A 22,751-nucleotide genomic window follows, 5' to 3' on the forward strand; every position below is an offset into this window, starting at 1 on the left:
TTTGTGTTAAATTCATGAACCGCATGCACAATTTTGAAGAATTTGGCGTAAAAAAATAAATGAATACTATAACGCAAAAAAAAGTGACTTCAGTAAATCACAAATGATGACTCTGGCCTCATGGATCTTAACATTTCCAATATAAAGGGCTGCCCAAGGTGAACAAATGCCATTTTGTCTCCAAGACTCAGAAAATGGGCTTATTCTGGACATTGGTCCCGATTCATCACAGTGTTTTTGTAAGAAAACTGCTATAAAACTCTTTGAGAAGGTGCAAACTTTTTGTGCAACCCAGAATTGCACATGAATTTTTCTGACTTTTGGTGTTTTCCTGACAGTTTTTGGGCAGCTCTGCCAAAATGGACGGATCTGGGGAGGAGCTGCAAGGGGATGTTGCTACACCTGTCCGTGAACTTCTTCAATAATGGCTGAGTTTCCTACTCCAGAAATGTTACTCCAATTCTCGACTGGAGTAACATTTCTGGCGAGGAACATGCTACTGATAAGATGTGCCAAATTCATTAATTAACGTGTGCCTCTTAATGAATTTGGCGCATCTTATTCCTACAGTTATTAAAACTGGCATAGTAAACACCAGTCTATTGTGTAATTGTGTTCCATTATCAGCACATATACGTGACTCATGGACATCTTAATGAGGCCTTTTACTCTGAATCATGTCTGCAACCATAAAGTGAAATATACCTATAATTTACTATGTATTTTTATATGTGATACTGACTTCAATGTGCTGTAGATCGTGAGAATACTGTACTATATATACTGTACTTGTATGTTTGTAACTTTTCTGTGAAATCTGTTTTTTTTCTATTTCTTTCTGAAGAATAAATAACACACATAGACTGCAAATAAAAAAAAACTAATTACAAGTTATTGCCTGACATTTGCACTGTACTTTATATACTGATATAATGTGTTTTTGGCTCAAAATAAAGACCAAAAAGTGACACATAGCTGTTTTAGATATTATTTATGTTAGTAGTTTAGCTTTGTAAAATTAAATAAAAAATCGCTTACAATCAATACATATAGTTGTTTTTTCTTTGCAGATTTGGTGCAGAGCAGCCAGTGTATATCAACATAATTAGAGACCCGGTCAATCGATTTCTCTCCAATTATTTTTTTCGGCGGTTTGGAGATTGGAGAGGAGAACAAAATCACATGATACGTACCCCAGGCATGAAAGAAGAGGAAAGGTATTTGGTAAGTCTTGAATAATCTTTACACACGGATCCTGTTTTTGGGATGATATCCTTACACTGTCATCTGAAGTTAAAGTGCATTGATCTTTAAAGGGGTTCTCAGGGAGAAGTAAAAAATATGTCTAAAGGAAATGTCATTACAGACAAATTCCTAAATACTTTTAATTAGCAAATCACAATAGCTTTGTCTCTGGAGGTAATCACTATAGAATTAAAATGGCCTTCTTCCTCTTACACTGACAGATATATTTATCATGGCCAGTATGAAGCTCTTCTGCAGTGACCTGGAAATTCCTATTCCACGTACTGCCATTTAGAAAGAGATGGTTTAAAGTAGTGTGAGCAGCCTCTTCTTACCGCAGCACCTAGTATCTCCAGTATTAGATCAGATAGACATGGTGGATAGCAGCATGAACAGCTTTTTCTTACCTTAGCATCCTTTTTGTCTGCACTATAAGATCAGATAGACAGGGTGGACAGCAGTGTAAGCCACCTCTTCTTACTTTAGCATCCCAGGAATTTGTATTATTCAATCAGAAAGACAGGGTGCTCAACAGTGTGAGCAGCCCCTTCTTTTTTCAACTCCTCTGGCATATTCAGTATTAGATAAGATAGACATGATGGACAGCACTGTGGGCAACCTATCGTTACCGCAGCACCCCTTATATATCCAGTAATAGATCAGATAGACATGGTGTACAGCAGTTTAGGCAGCCTCTTTTTACTTCAATATCCCTGGTATCTCCAGTATTAGAACAGATAGACATGGTAGAGAGCAGTGTGAACAGCCTCTTCTTACCTGAGCATCTCTGTTACCTCCAATATTGGATCAGAAAGACAGGGTGGACGTCAGTGGGAACAGATTCTTCTTACCCCAGTAAATTTGGTATCTCTAATATTAGAAGCACCTAATGCACGGTAGTGTGAATGGTCTCTTCTTACCTCAACACCCCTGGTAACTCCAGTATTAGATCAGAAAGACAGTGTGCATATCAGTGTGAGCAACCTCTTCTTACTGCAGCATTTTTGATATCTCCAGTATTAGATCAGAAAGTTAGGGTGGACAGCAATGTGAGAAACCTCTTTTTATCTCAGCACTCTTGTTATTTCCAATGTTAGATCAGAAATACATCGTGGAAAGCAGGGTGAGCAACTACTTATTCTTATCTCAGCACCCCTGGTATCTCCAGTATTAGACCAAAAGGACATGGTGGACAGCTGTTTTGGCAGCCTCTTCTTACTTCAGCACTCCTGGTATGTCCAGTATTAGATCAGATGGAGAGGGTGGACACCAGTATGAACAACCTCTTCTTACCTCAGCACCCCAGGTATCTCCAGTATTAAATCAGATTGAGTGTACATCAGTGTAAGCAGCTTCTTCTTACCTGAGCATCACGTATACCTCCAGTATTGGATCAGGAAGACAGGGTTGACTCTAGTGTGAGCAACCTTTTATTACCGCAGCATCCCTGGTATCTCCAGTATTAGATCAGTAAGTCAATCAGTAAGTCAGGGTGGACAGCAGTGTGAGTGGCCTCTTCTTACCTCAGTTCTTTAGATATCTTCATTATTAGATTAAAAAACAGGGCAGACAGCGTTATGAGCCACCTCTATTAACTTCATCACCCGTGGTATCTTCAGTATTTGGTCAGATAGACATGGTAGACAGCAGTGTAAGCAGCCTCTTCTTACCTCGGCATCCCTCATACCTCCAGTATTAGATCAGATAGACAGGGAGGACAGACGTGTTAAGGATCTCGTCTTACCTCAGCACCCCTGGTATCTCTTGTATTAGATCAGATAGACAGGGTGTACAGCAGTGTGAGAGGCCTCTTCTTACCTCAGTTCCCCTGATATTTTCACTACTAGATCAGATAGGGTGTACAGCATTGTGAGAGGCCTCTTCTTACCTCAGTTCCTCTGATATCTCCATTAGTAGATCAGATAGAAAGGGTGGACAGCAGTGTGAGAGACCTCTTCTTACATCAGTTCCCCTGATATCTCCATTACTAGATCAGATAGATAGGGTGTACAGCAATGTGAGAGGCCTCTTCTTACCTCAGCTCCCCTGATATCTCCATTAGTAGATCAGATAGACAGGGTGTACAGCAGTGAGAGAGGCCTCTTCTTACATCAGCTCCCCTGATATCTCCACTACTAGATCAGATAGACAGGGTGGACAGCAGTGTGAGAGGCCTCTTCTTACCTCAGCTCCCCTGATATCTCCATTACTAGATCAGATAGACAGGGTGGACAGCAGCATGAGAGGCCTCTTCTTACCACAGCTCCCCTGATATCTCCACTACTAGATCAGATAGACAGGGTGGACAGCAGTGTGAGAGGCCTCTTCTTACCTCAACTCCCCTGATATCTCCATTACTAGATCAGATAGACAGGGTGGACAGCAGTGTGAGAGGCCTCTTCTTACCTCAGCTCCCCTGATATCTGCATTACCAGATCAGATAGACAGGGTGGACAGCAGTGTGAGAGGCCTCTTCTTACCTCAGCTCCCCTGATATCTCCATTACTAGATCAGATAGACAGGGTAGATAGCAGTGTGAGAGGCCTCTTCTTACCTCAGCTCCCCTGTAATCTCCATTACTAGATCAGATAAACAGGGTGGACAGCAGAGTGAGAGGCCTCTTCTTACCTCAGCTCCCCTGATATCTCCATTATTAGATCAGATAGACAGGTGGGACAGCAGTGTGAGAGGCCTCTTCTTACCTCAGCTCCCCTGATATCTCCATTACTAGATCATATAGACAGGGTAGACAGCAGTGAGAGAGGCCTCTTCTTACCTCAGCTCCCCTGATATCTCCATTACCAGATCAGATAGACAGGGTGGACAGCAGTGTGAAAGGCCTCTTCTTACCTCAGCTCCCCTGATATCTCCATTGCTAGATCAGATAGACAGGGGGGACAGCAGTGTGAAAGGCCTCTTTTTACCCTAGCACTCTTGGTATCTCCAGTATCACATCAGAATATCCACTGAGAGCACATCTTCTTACATATGAAAGAATGGGGTGGAGCTTCTTATTGCACATGCTTACAGGTACTTGATTTAGCATTCAAGGACAGGTTCCTGCCAGTGTAGCGGCCATTTTAATTTTATAATGATTACGTCCCTGTGATTTGCTAATGAAATTTATTTAGGAATTTATCCATAAAGACATTTCCTTAAGTAATTTATTTTGACAATTCCCGAATAACATATTTAAGCCAACAGTCGTGATTTGCGACATGCATTACCATGTATGTCTACCTTGGACTTTCCATTTCTGTGAGAAATCCTTATAGTAATCTTATCTCTAGTACATCAGGTGTATATCCATACAAAAGTTTATTTACTAAAAACCTGAATTAAATGCTGTGTTTGTTGATTTTAAGATAATTGAGGGCATAAGAGACCCATTTTCAGAACTTATCTATTAGCTGAATCAGTGCAAAGGGTATCTCTCTCTCTAAAAGACAGCCAGTCTGCACATGACAGGAAGAAACATTGATTTCAATGGGAACTCGGTAATGCCTAATTTCCAGACTGGTCATGCTACAAGACTTATTGGTAATTTCCTGATTCAACAGACATTTTTTGTTTATGACCTTGAAGTAATTTACCATGACTTTCTTGGAAACTATCATTTTGCCAGGAAAGTGACAGTATGATCCATTCTGTGCTGGTTGCAGCTACTTGGTAAATTTTAACAGCGAATAGAACATGTTTACTTTGGCTATTTTGCTAGTAATTTACAATTGTATGTATTGTTTGGAAACTAAATTGTAGCTGCACTGTACCTGTTAAACGTGAAATGCTGTATTTTTTATTGTAACTAAAGTAACTTAGCTTTGAGTAAGAATCTCTCTTGATCTGAAACGCGTCTATCTCTGTTTTTTAACGATATGCATCTTATTAATGATGATTTTTAGCAAGAAGTTTCATTAAATATGAAATTTTAATTACATAATTTTTCGGGTGCTTGAGTGTTTTGTTTTATTCTTTTATTATTCCTCAGAACCTCATATTTTCATTCAACATTTTCCCCTATACCTCTGGAATGTTAATGCATTTCAAATCTGTACATGCACAGATACTAGCTGGCTGATTGGATCATCCACCATTATGTGTACTAGCACACATTGTATAAATTAAACATTCTGCATACTTTACTTGCCTATTGTACAGTGTGTGCTTTCAGCAGTGAAAAGTGGATTAGATTGGCACGGTTATTAAAGGGATTTTACGCTTTCAGTAAATGAATGTCCCTGGATGGCAGGGGAGCTCACAGATTGGCTGCCGCACTGTCAACATGTCATTAGTGCTGCAGCCAATGTCGGACATCGAGGGCTATGGCAGAGACTCGCCAGTTGAACTGGGGAAGGTGAATATGGCACAGTTTGTTTCTTTATAATAACTTGCCACCAGGGACATTGATTTCCTGAATGAGAACAACTCCCATTAGGAAAAAGCCCAGAGTCGCATTACTTTTACAATAGGTTTAACAAAAACTTTTTGGAATGTCTGCTCTGACCAAAATATCTGACCAGAGTTTTCAATTCTGTTGGGTATGTTGGTTTTTTGTCCCCTCCCCAGGCCTTAAAAGCAAAGATATGTCTTTTCAAAACAGAGTAAAGATCCCGGTCTCGGTTTCAGTTACAGAACCATTTCTCTGATATATTTTGACATTAAAACGTTTTCGAAGGTCTTAGTTATCAGATTGTTTCTTTTTCTTTGAGGGGCCTTTCTGATGACCAGGTTGTGAAGGAATGGACAATGACAACAAAGCTCTCTTATTGATAGAACATGTTGCTAGAAACTCACAAAAGGCGTGCTTTGTATAAGCTGATGCAGAAAAGGCCTTTGATAGGGTTAATTGATATTTCTTATTTCATGTAAAAGCGGTGGGGTATGGGTCAGAAAATGCTGCAGCATTTAAAGTCAATGGTCTCCTTTCTGCCCCCTATTAATTTCTTCAATGGGAGTTGACTGGTGTCTTCTTTGTCCCCGCTAGTATACATTCTAGTTATGGAACACCTGGCTAACACGATCAGATCTTGCTCCAATATTATAGACATAAGGGTGAACATTATAAGGACATTATAAGTTAGCTCTCTAAGCAGATGATCTGCTTCTAAATATATCAAATCCTGTCGTTTTTTTCCCATCCGTTATTAAGGGATGTGAGTGTTGTAGTAGGGTTAGTCATTTTAATGTCATCTATTCTAAAATGTAAGCTTTGAACATCTCTTTGCCCTTGTCTTTTCACATGCAATTGGATGAATCTTCCCTTTTAAATGGATCCATGACTCACTAAAATACCTGAGAATGCATGTTACCCGGTCCATCTCTAGACTGTTTCCCTTGAACTGTGCTACACTGCTCATGCGCACAATTACTAGCCTAAAAAACTACCATTGTAAATCATTGTCATGGTTTGGTCGCATAAGTATCATTACGATATGGATGGATATCTTACCATGCTTTTTTTCTATGTTGCAGAATTACCCCTTACCTTGTTACACATTACCTTATTTTACTGGTTCATTGTAGTGTGAGATTGATCAGACTTTCACAACTGAAGAATGGCATAAAATGTTTCTGTGCACTCATAATATGCTAATGGCATGCATAAAAAAAAGTACAAGATAGAGTTCCAGCAGTTTTGCATAAGATATTTCCCGTTGTGTCTCCCCTATGCTGGCAATGTGGGATTGAAATAGGTACCCAACTACATATTTGGTGAGGTTGTTATAGTTTTTGTCCTTTCTGGGATTCAGTTTTGGAGATCTAAGAAGCTGTTACAGGAGTTAGAATCAGAGGTTCACCACAGTTGTCCCTACCCTCAGCAATTTCTTACAGCTGCCCAGTTAGTAATACCAAGGTCATGAAAATCATCTTTGGCACCCACCATAAAGTAATGGGTTTCAGAGACTAATTTTCTATAGTTGATGGAGAAAATGGTCACTGATGATCTTGGTCTTCTTGATAAGCTTTATAGCACTTCTGTTTTAAGTGACTTTTCTTCCTATCACCTCTCTTTGTTTTATTGTTTTTTTTTGGGTGGGTGTTGTAGGGGGAGCAAATTGTGACACCATTCTATTTTTGTATAGACCCTGAGATTGGTCATTTAATGTTTTGGGAAATACTTTATTTTTCTAATTCTTCAATGTTTGCTGGCTTACCTTTATTATATTGACTACAGTTAAATTTGCTGCATGGTTTTTATTCTTTTTCTTTTCTGCTTATATATTTTTTTCTCATTAAAAAGTTATTAAGTAGTTAAAAAGTGTTTAGCTTGGGAAGTGGAACTGTTTTGCTTCTATCCAGCCCCATAAGCAGCAAGCTGTGATACACTGCATGACAAGTTTCTGTTATAGTCACCAGTAGTTTTTCAGCAATTTGTGCTACAGGAAGCTCTTGAATGGGATTGGGCAAAGCGGACTAGCCGGTACTCCCCACATGCGTCAATGAACCTTGGGCGCCCATGACCTTACCACAGATTCACCAATTGTCCTTCCTTGAACCTTTCTTTGTAAATACTAACATACCAGGAACACCCCACCAAACCTGTTATTTTTGAGATGTTATGACTTATTTAGACATATTTTTTGGCCCTTGTCAAAGTCGCTCACATCCTTATAGATTCATAGCATTCCTGTTTCTGAACACATCAACCCTATAATCTGACTGTTCATTTGCTGCCTAATATTTTTTACTTTTTGACACATATCTTTGTCAAAAGATAATAAATGTTATTTGCGTCACCTATTTCAACATTTAGGCTATGTGCCCACGATGCAGAAATGCTCCAGATTTTTCCTGAGTGTTTCTGCATCTCCCTGACAGAAAAAACGCATGTGGATTTTACATACGTTTTTCCTGCCAGGGACAAGCGGAAGTGAAGCGTTCTTCACATGCATTTCCACATGCGGGTTGACAAGCGCTTTCCAAGCGATTTTAGCATCACTTGGAAAGTGCTTGACAACTTGGTCACACTATATAAATCCATGCAACCGGCATGGATTTATATAGTGTGACCAAGTTAATAGTTGAAAAAAACATTACAAATGGTAAAAAAAACCATTATACTTACCTGTTGATGGCCCCCGGTCTTTTCTCCGCTGCCTCCGGTCTCTTCTATGGCTTGCGGTGGTCTGAAAGGATCTGCCATGACGTCATTTAGTCATGTGACAGGTCACGTGACCGCCGACGTCAGCGGTCGCGTGACCCGTCACATGACTAAATGACGTCATGGCAGGTCCTTTCAGACCACCGCGAGCCGTAGAGGAGACTGGACGCAGCGGAGAAAAGACCGGGGGCCATCAGAAGGTAAGTATAATGTATTTTTTTATTTTAATTATTTTTTTTTACAGGTACCATGGTACCCAGGTCTGGATGAGAGTCTCCTCTTCTCCAGACTCGGGTACCATCCGCACATTGAATCGCTTAATATCCGCATGTGCACATGTAGTCATGCGTATATTAAGCAATTCAATGCAAGTCAATGGCAGCGAAAACGCCACGATTACGTAAAATAATTGGTAGTGCTGCGGATTTTTCCGCAATGATCCGCAGCGGCAAATTCCGCAGCATGTGCACAGCACATGTGGATTACCATTGGGGAACATTACAGACCTTCTACGAAGCATTTTCTAATCGTTTCTGCCTCGGATTTGCCGCTGCGGAAACGCTTAAAAAACGCATAGTGGGCACACAGCCTTAAAGGGGTTGTCCTACAAAATGAATTGTTGATAACTCAATAGAGCATGTCAATAGAAGTGTATTTGAAAAATTTAGACCATTAAAATTAGTGTGCAGTTTTGTATATACATTTTATTCCCATCTGTAGTCCGCGCTGTTTCTCCTGTGGCTGGAATGTTGGTCCCCCTTCAGTGGTGGAAACATACGCTCAGAAATATCCTTGCTCTGTGCCTGCTCATGCTGCATAGTAGGAAGCAATAAAAGAAAAAAGATACAATGTAATATGGAAATGCACACTTATGAATCAATAGTGTTAAATCAAAAAATTCCAAAATTTATTAATGTGCACTGACACAAACATGCTAAAATCAATTAAGAACAGAAACCATGCAAAAAGACCATGTCCACAAGTAATCCATAACCTGAAAGTACAGATAATGACATAGATCAATCGATAGGTACACTCTCCCATAAGAACATGTTACAAATAAGCGCCATACATCAAATACTGCAGTTTGGTTAAACAAAATGGCAGGTATAGAGGATCATATAGGCAGAAACATGTAGGTATATAGTATAATAAAGATATAGAACTCAAAACCAGGCGTCCCTGTAGAAAATATTTAACCTCAGTATAGCACCTATATAATGGCTCATATAACACATATACAGTTAGGTCCATATATATTTAGACAGAGACAACATTTTTCTAATTTTGGTTCTAGACATTACCACAATGAATTTTAAACAAAACAATTCAGATGCAGTTGAAGTTCAGACTTTCAGCTTTCATTTGAGGGTATCCACATTAAAATTGGATGAAGGGTTTAGGAGTTTCAGCTCCTTAACATGTGCCACTCTGTTTTTAAAGGGACCAAAAGTAATTGGACAATTGACTCCAAGGCTATTTCATGGACAGGTGTGGGCAATCCCTTCGTTATGTCATTCTCAATTAAGCAGATAAAAGGCCTGGAGTTGATTTGAAGTGTGATGCTTGCATTTGGAAAGTTTTGCTGTGAAGTAAACATGCGGTTAAAGCTCTCCGTGCAGGTGAAACAAGCCATCCTTAAGCTGAAAAAACAGAAAAAACCCATCCGAGAAATTGCTACAATATTAGGAGTGGCAAAATCTACAGTTTGGTACATCCTGAGAAAGAAAGAAAGCACTGGTGAACTCATCAATGCAAAAAGACCTGGGCGCCCACGGAAGACAACAGTGGTGGATGATCGCAGAATAATCTCCATGGTGAAGACAAAACCCCTTCACAACAGCCAACCAAGTGAACAACACTCTCCAGGAGGTAGGCGTATTAATATCCAAATCTACCATAAAGAGAAGACTGCATGAAAGTAAATACAGAGGGTTCACTGCACGGAGCAAGCCACTCATAAGCATCAAGAATAAAAAGGCTAGACTGGACTTTGCTAAAAAAACATCTAAAAAAGCCAGCACAGTTCTGGAAGAACATTCTTTGGACAGATAATACCAAGATAAACCTCTACCAGAATGATGGAAAGAGAAAAGTATGGCGAAGGAGTGGTACAGCTCATGATCCAAAGCATACCACATCATCTGTAAAACACGGCGGAGGCAGTGTGATGACTTGGGCATGAATGGCTGCCAGTGGCACTGGGTCACTAGTGTTTATTGATGATGTGACACAGGACAGAAGCAGCCGAATGAATTCTGATGTATTCAGAGCCATACTGTGTGCTCAGATCCAGCCAAATGCAGCCAAACTGATTGGTCATCGTTTCATACTGCAGATGGACAATGACCCAAAACATAAAGCCAAAGCAACCCAGGAGTTTATTAAAGCAAAGAAGTGGAATATTCTTGAATGGCCAAGTCAGTCACCTGATCTCAACCCAATTGAGCATGCATTTCACTTGTTAAAGACTAAACTTCAGACAGAAAGGCCCACAAACAAACAGCAACTGAAAACCATTGCAGTGAAGGCCTGGCAGAGCATCAAAAAGGAGGAAACACAGCGTCTGGTGATGTCCATGAGTTCAAGACTTCAGGCAGTCATTGCCAACAAAGGGTTTTCAACCAAGTACTAGAAATGAACATTTTATTTACAATTATTTAATCTGTCCAATTACTGTTGGTCCCTTTAAAAACAGGGTGTCACATGTTAAGGAGCTGAAACTCCTAAACCATTCATTCAATTTTAACCGGTTCAGGACCGCCCACTGTACATAAACGTCGGCGCTGCCCGGGCTCTGTGCAGCGCCGACGTTTAAAAACGGTGGGTGGTCCCGCAGCGCTCAGGACCCCCAGGGTCCTGCTAGCGCTGCGGTACCAGTTCAGAGCGATAGCTCTGACATGTGGCATCATGGGGACCTGAATGGATCAGGTCCCCATGATGTTAACCTGTTCCTATCTTCTAGATGCCGCGATCCATAGCGATCGCGGCATTTAAAAGATAGTAACAGCTGGTGGTCGGCGATCGGGACCCCCCACATACCTCAGGAGCGGCGGGGATCCCGGTGCTGTGACCTCTGACATCATTGAGACCTGATTGGCTCAGGTCTCGATGATGTCAGCGTCACACCAGCCAATCAGAGAGATCACCAGGGAAGTTTGTTTTAGCAACAAACTTTCCCGGGCGATCTGCCTGATAAATACACTGTTTCTCCTCCGATCTCAGTGAGAGAGCAGAGGAGAAACAGTGTGACAAGAGCTGTCAGCCTTGCCACAGTAAAAGTGAAAAAAATAAAATAAAAAAGAAAGTAAGAGTTAGGGTTAGTGAGTCAGTCAGTCCTGTCAGATCTGTCAGTCAGTCCTGTCAGATCTGTCAGTCAGTCAGTCAGTCCTGTCAGATCTGTCAGTCAGTCAGTCAGTCCTGTCAGATCTGTCAGTCAGTCAGTCCTGTCAGATCTGTCAGTCAGTCAGTCAGTCCTGTCAGATCTGTCAGTCAGTCAGTCAGTCCCGTCAGATCAGTCCCGTCAGGTCAGTCAGTCCTGTCAGATCAGTCCCGTCAGGTCAGTCAGTCCTGTCAGATCAGTCCCGTCAGGTCAGTCAGTCCTGTCAGATCAGTCCCGTCAGGTCAGTCAGTCCTGTCAGATCAGTCCCGTCAGGTCAGTCAGTCCTGTCAGATCAGTCCCGTCAGGTCAGTCAGTCCTGTCAGATCAGTCCCGTCAGGTCAGTCAGTCCTGTCAGATCAGTCCCGTCAGGTCAGTCAGTCCTGTCAGATCAGTCCCGTCAGGTCAGTCAGTCCTGTCAGATCAGTCCCGTCAGGTCAGTCAGTCCTGTCAGATCAGTCCCGTCAGGTCAGTCAGTCCTGTCAGATCAGTCCCGTCAGGTCAGTCAGTCCTGTCAGATCAGTCCCGTCAGGTCAGTCAGTCCTGTCAGATCAGTCCCGTCAGGTCAGTCAGTCCTGTCAGATCAGTCCCGTCAGGTCAGTCAGTCCCGTCAGGTCAGTCAGTCCCGTCAGGTCAGTCAGTCCCGTCAGATCAGTCCCGTCAGGTCAGTCAGTCCCGTCAGATCAGTCCCGTCAGGTCAGTCAGTCCCGTCAGGTCAGTCAGTCCTGTCAGATCAGTCCCGTCAGGTCAGTCAGTCCTGTCAGATCAGTCCCGTCAGGTCAGTCAGTCCTGTCAGATCAGTCCCGTCCGTTCAGTCCAGTCAAAAAATCTAAAAATAAAATGGCCCGTCAGACTTATACCGCAGAGGAGGTGTATGCCCTGCTGTGTTCTGACACTGATGACAGCGCAATCTCAGATGGAGATGTGGATTTTGAGGGCTTTAGCAGCGGCGACACTGAGAGCTCAGAAATGAGCAGTGATTCTGGTCCATCCTCAAGCCCAAGGACCAGTACAACAATAGGGGCAAATAGCGCTACTGGAGAAACGTCTCCAAATCAGGGAACACTGCCCAGTACAAGCGCTGTCCCTGCTACTAGTGAATTGGCGCACGCCAGTGTACAAGGGGCTTTGCCACATGATCTAGCATTTCCCAGATGGGAGGCTTCAGATTCGGCTGCTCCATTCAGCCCTGATTTCAACGCCATTCCTGGTATAAATGTGGAGGTGGAAGATTTTGGACCAATTCATTTTTTTAATTTGTTTTTTACAGACAGCTTGCTAGAGCATATTGTCGTGCAAACAAATTTATATGCATCCCAATTCATAAGCCAGAATCCCCGATCTTACTATGCTAGGGCAAATTTATGGACACCAACTAATGTCCCGGAAATAAAAAAAATTTTAGGACTTACATTTGCCATGGGGCTTGTTAAAAAACCGAGCATTCGATCCTACTGGTCCAACCACCCTGTTCAAGCCACCCCTATGTTTTCAGTCATTCTGCCTAGGACCCGTTATGAAATGCTCATGCGGTTTTGGCATTTTAACGACAATAGTCAATGCCTGCCCAGAAATGCCCCAGAACATGACAGGTTATATAAAATTAGACCCATCATTGAAAATTTGTCAGAAAAATTCTTAAGCCTCTACACCCCAACACAAAATATTTCTATAGATGAGTCCCTTGTAAAATTCAAAGGAAGACTGCACCTCAAGCAATTTATCCCATCTAAAAGGGCAAGGTTTGGAATAAAGATCTATAAAATGTGCGAAAGTTCAACCGGATACACATCCGCTTTCCGCATATATGAGGGGAAAGATAGCCAACTAAACCCACCAGGATGCCCTACTTATCTGGGGACATCTGCAAAAATTGTTTGGGAGCTGATAAGTCCATTTTTTCAAAAAGGCTACAATCTATATGTGGACAATTATTACACCAGCATACCCCTGTTTAAAAGTCTGGTTGAACACAACATCGGGGCTTGTGGGACCATCCGTAAAAACCGTCAGGGGTTTCCACAACCATTGGTCAACCAAAAGTTCCAAAAGGGGCAGTCAGGGGCTGTACGCAACGGAGAGCTGCTTGCCCTGAAATATAGGGATAAGAGGGATATTTTTGTCCTCAGCTCGATCCACACAGATGCCACAAGGGCCACTGTAGAACTAGGATCCACCACTCCGAAGCAAAAACCTGTGTCAGTCATTGACTACAACAAACACATGGGGGGTGTGGACCTTGCAGACCAGGTTCTACAGCCATACCAGGTATCAAGAAAGTCCTATACCTGGTATAAAAAGTTGGTTATCTATTTGTTTCAGGTGGCCACATACAATTCTTTTGTGTTGTACAAAAAAGCAGGAAATTCAGATCCTTTTCTTGATTATCAAGAAAAGGTAATTGAAAATCTTGTCTTTCAAAGTGTTAGCCCCGCTCATCCATTAGAATCTGAGGATGTGAAAAGACTCACTGAGCGACATTTTATTGCACTTATTCCAGCAACGGAAACAAGAAGGAACCCCCAGAAAAGATGTCGTGTATGTACTAAGAGAGGAATGAGGCGTGATACCCGCTACTATTGCCCACAATGCCCATCATTGCCAGCCTTATGCGTCACTGACTGCTTTAAAATCTACCACACAGAACCACGTTTTTAAACTGTAAAAATGTATCCCAATTTGTCATTCAAACATTTGGTTCATTTAGTGAATGACATATTCGAGTAGAGCTCACTTAATTTCCAGGGGGGGTTCTCCAGAATCTAAACCTTCCATTGCGTGCTTGTTTCTGGAAATCATCCATCAAGTTAAAATGGTCACTAAACCCATAGATGAATTCCCAGAGGGGTGTCATTTCCAAAATGGGGTCACTTCAGGGGGGATTCTTTAGCTCTGGTACTCTGAAAAGTGCCAGAACAGCATAATCCCCCCTGAAGTGACCCCATTATGGAAATGACACCTCTGTGGGAATTCATCTATGGGTTTAGTGACCATTTACCTACTTATTTTCCCACCACTAGATTAATTTATACAGAGGAGTAGATTGTAAAATTCGGTCACTTGTTGTGGGTTTCCTCTGTTTAGGCACCTCAGGGGCTCTCCAAATGCAACATGGCGTCCGCTATCCATTCCAGTCAAATTTCCATTCCAAAAGTCAAATGGCGCTCCTTACCTTCCGAGCCATGCCGTGCGCCCAAACAGTGGCTTTGCACCACATATGGGGTATCAGCGTGCTCAGGAGAAATTGCACAACACATTTTGGGGTCCATTTTTTCTGGCTGCCCTTGTGAAAATTAAAAATTTGAGGCTAAAGTAGCAGTTTTGTGTTAAAAATGTGTTTTTTTATTTTCACCCTTCAACATTATAAAATTGTGTGAAGCCCCTGGGGGTTCAAGGTGCTCACCACACATCTAGATAAGTTCCTTGAGGGGTCTAGTTTCCAAAATGGGGTGACTTGTTGGGGGTTTCCTCTGTTTAGGCACCTCAGGGGCTCTCCAAATGCAACATGGCGTCCGCTATCGATTCCAGTCAAATTTCCATTCCAAAAGTCAAATGGCGCTCCTTACCTTCCGAGCCATGCCGTGCGCCCAAACAGTGGCTTTGCACCACATATGGGGTATCAGCGTGCTCAGGAGAAATTGCACAACACATTTTGGGGTCCATTTTTTCTGGCTGCCCTTGTGAAAATTAAAAATTTGAGGCTAAAGTAGCAGTTTTGTGATAAAAATGTGTTTTTTTATTTTCACCCTTCAACATTATAAAATTGTGTGAAGCCCCTGGGGGTTCAAGGTGCTCACCACACATCTAGATAAGTTCCTTGAGGGGTCTAGTTTCCAAAATGGGGTGACTTGTTGGGGGTTTCCTCTGTTTAGGCACCTCAGGGGCTCTCCAAATGCAACATGGCGTCCGCTATCGATTCCAGTCAAATTTCCATTCCAAAAGTCAAATGGCGCTCCTTACCTTCCGAGCCATGCCGTGCGCCCAAACAGTGGCTTTGCACCACATATGGGGTATCAGCGTGCTCAGGAGAAATTGCACAACACATTTTGGGGTCCATTTTTTCTGGCTGCCCTTGTGAAAATTAAAAATTTGAGGCTAAAGTAGCAGTTTTGTGATAAAAATGTGTTTTTTTTATTTTCACCCTTCAACATTATAAAATTGTGTGAAGCCCCTGGGGGTTCAAGGTGCTCACCACACATCTAGATAAGTTCCTTGAGGGGTCTAGTTTCCAAAATGGGGTGACTTGTTGGGGGTTTCCTCTGTTTAGGCACCTCAGGGGCTCTCCAAATGCAACATGGCGTCCGCTATCGATTCCAGTCAAATTTCCATTCCAAAAGTCAAATGGCGCTCCTTACCTTCCGAGCCATGCCGTGCGCCCAAACAGTGGCTTTGCACCACATATGGGGTATCAGCGTGATCAGGAGAAATTGCACAACACATTTTGGGGTCTATTTTTTCTGGCTGCCCTTGTGAAAATTAAAAATTTGAGCCTAAAGTAGCAGTTTTGTGAAAAAAAGTTAAATGTTCATTGTTTTCTTCCACATTCCAAAAATTCCTGTGAAGCACCTGAAGGGTTAATAAACTTCTTGAATGTGGTTTTGAGCACCTTGAGGGGTGCAGTTTTTAGAATGGTATCACTTTTGGGTATTTTCTGTCATAAAGGCTCCTCAAAGTCACTTCAAATAAGATGTGGTCCTTAAAAAAATGTTTTTGTAAATTTTGTTGTAAAAATGAGAAATCGCTGGTCAACTTTTAACCCTTATAGCTTCCTAACAGAAAAAAATTTTGGTTCCAAAATTGTGCTGATGTGAAGTAGACATGTGGGAAATGTTATTCATTAACTATTTTGTGTGATATATCTCTCTGATTAAAGGGCATGAAAATTCAAAGTTTGAAAATTGCAAAATTTTCAAAATTTTCGCCAAATTTCCATTTTTTTCACAAATAAACGCAAGTGATATCGAAGAAATTTTACCACTATCATGAAGTACAATATGTCACAAAAAAAACAATCTCAGAATCAGGGGGATCCGTTGAAGCGTTCCAGAGTAATTACCTCATAAAGTGACAGTGGTCAGAATTGAAAAAATTGGCCCGGTCACGAAGGCAAAAACAGGCTCTGGCGCGAAGTGGTTAATGTGGATACCCTCAAATGAAAGCTGAAAGTCTGAACTTCAACTGCATCTGAATTGTTTTGTTTAAAATTGATTGTGGCAATGTCTAGAACCAAAATTAGAAAAATGTTGTCTCTGTCCAAATATATATGGACCTAACTGTATAACTATACAAATCCAGTGTGCGGGCAAAAAAACTGAAATGCAGACTAGTGTATCCACTCCAACCTGTCAAAGGCAGTGTTACTCATATAGAGGAAGCAAAGAGACAAGAGACTGCACAGGAGTGAGTAAAAAGGCAGAAAGGGTAAAAATTGTGAGAGTGGTATAGATAGGGTTAAAATAATGGTGTTAGTCATGCCAAAAAAAATTTTTTTTCATTTATGGGATGACCGTCAAATGTTATGGCTGGTCAGTGTATCTGTGATGACACAAAACACAGAGTTTGTGGTCATATAAATACTGAGCTGGAAATAGTAATTCTTTCCTAATCTTTAAAACAGAAATTGTAGCAAGTTATATTTCTTGACTTACTGGGAACCCTTGTGCCATTGTCATCTGGGTTTACCTATAAATCTAAGCTGTTCAGGTCTTTTGTAAGCCCCACAGGTTTTCCTTATAGATATGTACAGTTATATGAAAAAGTTTGGGCACCCCTATTAATCTTAAGCTTAATGTTTTATAAAAATTGGTGTTTTTGCAACAGCTATTTCAGTTTGATATATGTAATAACTGTTGGACACAGTAATGTTTCTGCCTTGAAATGAGGTTTATTGTACTAACAGAAAATGTGCAATCTGCATTCAAACAAAATTTGACAGGTGCATAAGTATGGGCACCTCACCAGAAAAGTGACATTAATATTTAGTAGATCTTCCTTTTGCAAAAATAACAGCCTCTAGTCGCTTCCTGTAGCTTTTAATGATTTCCTGGATCCTGGATGAAGGTATTTTTGACCATTCCTCTTTACAAAACAATTCCAGTTCAGTTAAGTTTGATGGTCGCCGAGCATGGACAGCCCTCTTCAAATGATCCCACAGATGTTCAATGATATTCAGGTCTGGGGACTGGGATGGCCATTCCAGAACATTGTAATTGTTCCTCTGCATGAATGCCTGAGTAGATTTGGAGCAGTGTTTTGGATCATTGTCTTGCTGAAAGATCTATCCCCTGCGTAACTTCAACTTTGTCACTGATTCTTGAACATTATTGTCAAGAATCTGCTGATACTGAGTGGAATCCATGCGTCCCTCAACTTTAACAAGATTCCCGATGCCGGCATTGGCCACACAGCCCCAAAGCATGATGGAACCTCCACCAAATTTTACTGTGGGTAGCAAGTGTTTTTCTTGGAATGCTGTGTTTTTTTGCCGCCATGCATAACGCCTTTTTGTATGACCAAACAACTCAATCTTGGTTTCATCAGTCCACAGGACTTTCTTCCAAAAAGAAATTGGCTTCTGCAAATGTGCTTTTGCATACCTTGGCCGACTCTGTTTGTGGCGTGCTTGCAGAAACGGCTTCTTTCGCATCACTCTCCCATACAGCTTCTCCTTGTGCAAAGTGCGTTGTATAGTTGACCGATGCACAGTGACACCATCTGCAGCAAGTTGATGCTGCAGCTCTCTGGAGGTGGTCTGAGGATTGTCTTTGACTGATCTCACCATTCTTCTTCTCTGCCTTTCTGATGTTTTTCTTGGCCTGCCACTTCTGGCCTTAACAAGAACTGTCCCTGTGTTCTTCCATTTCCTTACTATGTTCCTCACAGTGGAAACTGACAGGTTAAATCTCTGAGACAGCTTTTTGTATCCTTTCCCTGAACAACTATGTTGAATAATCTTTGTTTTCAGATCATTTGACAGTTGTTTTGAGGAGCCCATGATGCCACTCTTCAGAGGAGATTCAAACAGGAGAACAACTTGCAAGTGGCCACTTTAAGTAGCTTTTCTCATGATTGCATACACCTGGCTATGAAGTTCAAAGCTCAATGAGGTTACAAAACCAAAAAAAGGGCTTTAGTAAGTCAGTAAAAAGTAGGTAGGAGTATTTAAAACAAGAAAATGATAAGGGTGCCCATACTTATGCACCTGTCAAATTTTGTTTGAATGCAGATTGCACATTTTCTGTTAGTACAATAAACCTCATTTCAAGGCAGAAACATTACTGTGTCCAACAGTTATTACATATATCAAACTGAAATAGCTGTTGCAAAAACACCATTTTTTATAAAACATTAAGCTTAAGATTAATAGGGGTGCCCAAACTTTTTCATATAACTGTATATTAGGGCAATAACAGACACAGACAGAAGAGGGCCCCTGAAGAGGGCCTTTTTGCCAGAACAGTATATGGGCCCTTTGCAGTCCAATAGCTCTTCATAATGCACAATTCCACCTGCTTTGGAGGTGAAAGTGGGCTCCTTCACCTCACGTCACCCCTTTGCAGCCACACATTCTGCACCAATAATATGTACGCCCTTGTATTAGGGCATGTGTGCCAGTATCCTTTATTGAAAAAGTACTTCAAATATTACCAATATCAAATGTAAAAAATGAAGAATTAAAGTATGTTATGTATGATGATTAGTAAATGACAAAAAGTAGAAAAAAATAGGAAAATAAAAAAACTACAATCTGTCCCTTATATAAGGCCTTATAAAGCTAGATTAAAGTTAAATAGAAAGAATTTATAACCTGCCAAAATGCAAGCCGGGGCAAAAATAAAACAAAATCAGTATAATATCCCAGCACTGCCGTTCCTATGACAGAAGAACTATCTGCAAGCTATGATATAATATAGTGATCTGTCCTAGAATGCCTTAGACCAGTGTTCCCCAACTCCAGTCCTCAAGGCCCACCAACAAGCCGTGTTTCCAGGATTTCCTTAGTATTGCACAGGTGATAACTCCATCACTGGGACAGGCAAGAATTCCATGACCTGTGCAATACTAAGGAAATTCTGAAAATATGACCTTTTGGTGGCTCTTGAGGACCAGAATTGGTTAATTCCATGACCTGTGCAATACTAAGGAAATCCTGAAAACATGACATTTTGGTGGCTCTTGAGGACTGGAATTGGTTAACACTGTATTAGAGACTACTGACTACATGTGGATTAAAGCATCAACCTTGGTCTAAATGAAATTATATACCTGTGGATAGCAGTGTATAATATAGCAGGCCATGGTTTCACTCCTTAGGTACCCTGGATCGCATAGCTTCCCACCTTTCCCTTGCTATAGTTGTCTCTTGTGTAGGAACCATCCACAGAAAATTCCTTGTGATTTTTGTGTGCGGACTATCCAAAGTTAATTACGGTACTTGTAATGATTAAAGTCCCAATATGTCTCAACAAGCATACTTATAATACCATAATTCTTTTACAAGTGGGGGGTAAAGCCTTCAATATCCTCAAATAAATTTCACACTACAGATAATCCATCCAGTCAATCCTGTCCAACGAGTTTCTGAGAGAAAACTCTCCATCATCAAGGATACAGACATTGCTGGCTATGCTGTTTAAATACAGCACTTTTGTGGTGAGCGACAATGAATCATGTCATATGAGACTTGTTAGTGTGTCTCCTAACTGTATTCCTAGTCCACATTTTTTTAAAAATATTTTTTTTTTTGTATTATTACTCTTTAAGAATTAAATGCAAAGAGTTCAGTTTCTTGATGGTATCAGGGAATTCAAGTTAAATTTTCAACATGTTCCTGACCTCAATATCTAATGTAGACAATCCCCTCTCCTCCAGTGTCATTTAACTTGTTCGATGCCTGTAAAAGTGGTACCCTTTAACCTGCTGTTGTGTAATGCCTGGACAATAAATGTCACTTATATTTCTTAAGTTTTGTGCATGCTCCTTCACACTTATATTTTATTCACGTATTATTCTCTCTATGTATAATTTTCACATGGGAATTTTATGTAATAAATTGTTGTATTAGAAGGGTAATTTATGTGGTCCTTAATGACAATGTATCGTATCGCTGGAGCACATATTACATTCCTTGATTTTCTACTGTTGGGATAAAAGCCTGCTGGCTTCAAAAAGTTTTTTTCAAAGCTTTTATTCCTTGGATTTATTACAGTTTGAGCTACAAAATTGGCCAGTTTTTGTCCTTCTAAAAATAAAGCTGGGATAATCTTTTAACAATCTCCCTATCACTTTGTCGCTTTCTTTTTAATGATGCATTTAAAAAAAATGACATTTGTATATTGTATAGCACTTGTTGGCCCTTTTGCCTTCACTCTGCGGTCCAGCTCACCCCAAACCATCTCGATTGGGTTCAGTTCTGGTGACTGTGGAGGCCAGATCATCTGGCGTAGCACCCCATCACTCTCCTTCTTGGTCAAATAGCCCTTACACAGCCTGGAGGTGTGTTTGGGGTCATTGTCCTGTTCAAAAATAAATGATGGTCCAACTAAACGCAAACCGGATGGAATAGCATGCCGCTGCAAGATGCTGTGGTAGCCATGCTGGTTCAGTATGCCTTCAATTTGGGGAGCCCCTGATGTGCCTAAATAGTGGAAACCCCCCACAAGTGACACCATTTTGGAAACTAGACCCCTCAGGGAACTTATCTAGATGTGTGGTGAGCACCTTGAATCCCCAGGCGCTTCACAGAAGTTTATAACATTGAGTCATAAAAATAAAATTTTCACTTTTTTCCCACAAAAATGTTTTTCAGCCCCAAATTTTACATTTTCATAAGGGTAACAGGAGAAATTGCACCATAAAATGTGTTGTGCAATTTATCCTGAGTAAGGAGATACCTTATATGTGGGGCAAAAACTACTGTTTGGGTGCACGGCAGGGCTTGGAAGGGAAGGAGTCCATTTGACTTTTTGAATGTAAAATTTGCTGGAATAATTAGGCCCCTGATGTGCCTAAACAGTGGAAACCTCCCAAAAGTGACCCCATTTTGGAAACTAGATGCCTCAGGGAACTTTTCTAGATGTGTGGTGAGCACCTTGAACCCCCACGTGCTTCACAGAATTTTACAACGTGGATCTGTAAAAATGAGAAAAATATATATTTTCCCACAAAAATGTTTTTAGCCCCAAATTTTAAAATTTTTACAAGGATAGCAGGAGAAAATAAACCCCGAAATTTGTTGTGCTATTTTTCCTGTGTACGCCAATATCCCATATGTGGTTGAAAACTACTTTTGATGCACAATGCAAAGCTCAGAAGAGAAGAATCACCATATTGGAGTTCAGATTTTGCTGGACTACTTTGAGGGTGCCATGTCACATTGGCAGAGTCCCTGAAGTACCAGAACAGCGGACTCCCTGTAAGAGACTCCATTTTACAAATTACACCTCTCAATTAGTTCATCTAGGGGTGCAATAATCATATGACACCACAGGTGGGTCACAAAATTTTCTACCATTGGGCAGTGAAGAAAAAAATAATTACATTTTTACCACCAAAATGTTGTTTTAGCCCCAGAATTTACATTTTCACACTGGATAATGGGTAACAATGACACCAAAATTTGTCCCACAATTTCTGCTGAATGTAGAAATACTCCATATATAGCTGTACAGTACTGCTTAGCCACTTGGCGAGAGTTGGGAGGGACGGAGAGCTATTTATCTCCTGGAGCACAGATTTTTCTAGAATAGTATGCGGACTCAATATACAGAGCTCCTAAGTGCTACAATAGCAGAATCCCCCCTCAAGTGACCACATTTTGGAAATTATACCCCTTTGGGAATTTTATCTACAGGTGTGGTGAGGATTTTGACTCCATGGGTGTTTTTCAGAAACAAGCAGCAGTGGATGTTGCTGAATGAAAATTGCAAACTGCCATTGTAGTGACCAGTACGCTGTAGTGAAAAGTACATTGTGCCCAGCTCATGCTTCTGGAGACATGTACCCTGTAAATTAGATGGGCTCTCC

At 41.1% G+C, this 22,751-nt stretch overlaps 1 protein-coding gene across 3 annotated transcripts in view; it reads left to right on the forward strand.

Moving 5' to 3' along the window:
* Positions 1 to 22,751, forward strand: part of UST (uronyl 2-sulfotransferase) — a 445,691-nt gene that overhangs the window by 358,537 nt on the left and 64,403 nt on the right. For 2 of the 3 annotated variants that reach the window (XM_073671393.1, XM_073671394.1), the window contains one exon: positions 1,071 to 1,224. In XM_073671393.1, the coding sequence (XP_073527494.1) occupies positions 1,071 to 1,224 (154 nt within the window). The remainder of the gene's footprint in view (positions 1 to 1,070; positions 1,225 to 22,751) is intronic. The other variant, XM_073671395.1, reaches the window with a different exon arrangement.

The sequence above is a fragment of the Phyllobates terribilis genome, unplaced genomic scaffold (assembly GCF_046119375.1).
Source record: "Phyllobates terribilis strain yellow unplaced genomic scaffold, ASM4611937v1 Scaffold_3__8_contigs__length_932513732, whole genome shotgun sequence".
In the NCBI taxonomy this organism is placed as follows: Eukaryota; Metazoa; Chordata; class Amphibia; order Anura; family Dendrobatidae; genus Phyllobates; species Phyllobates terribilis.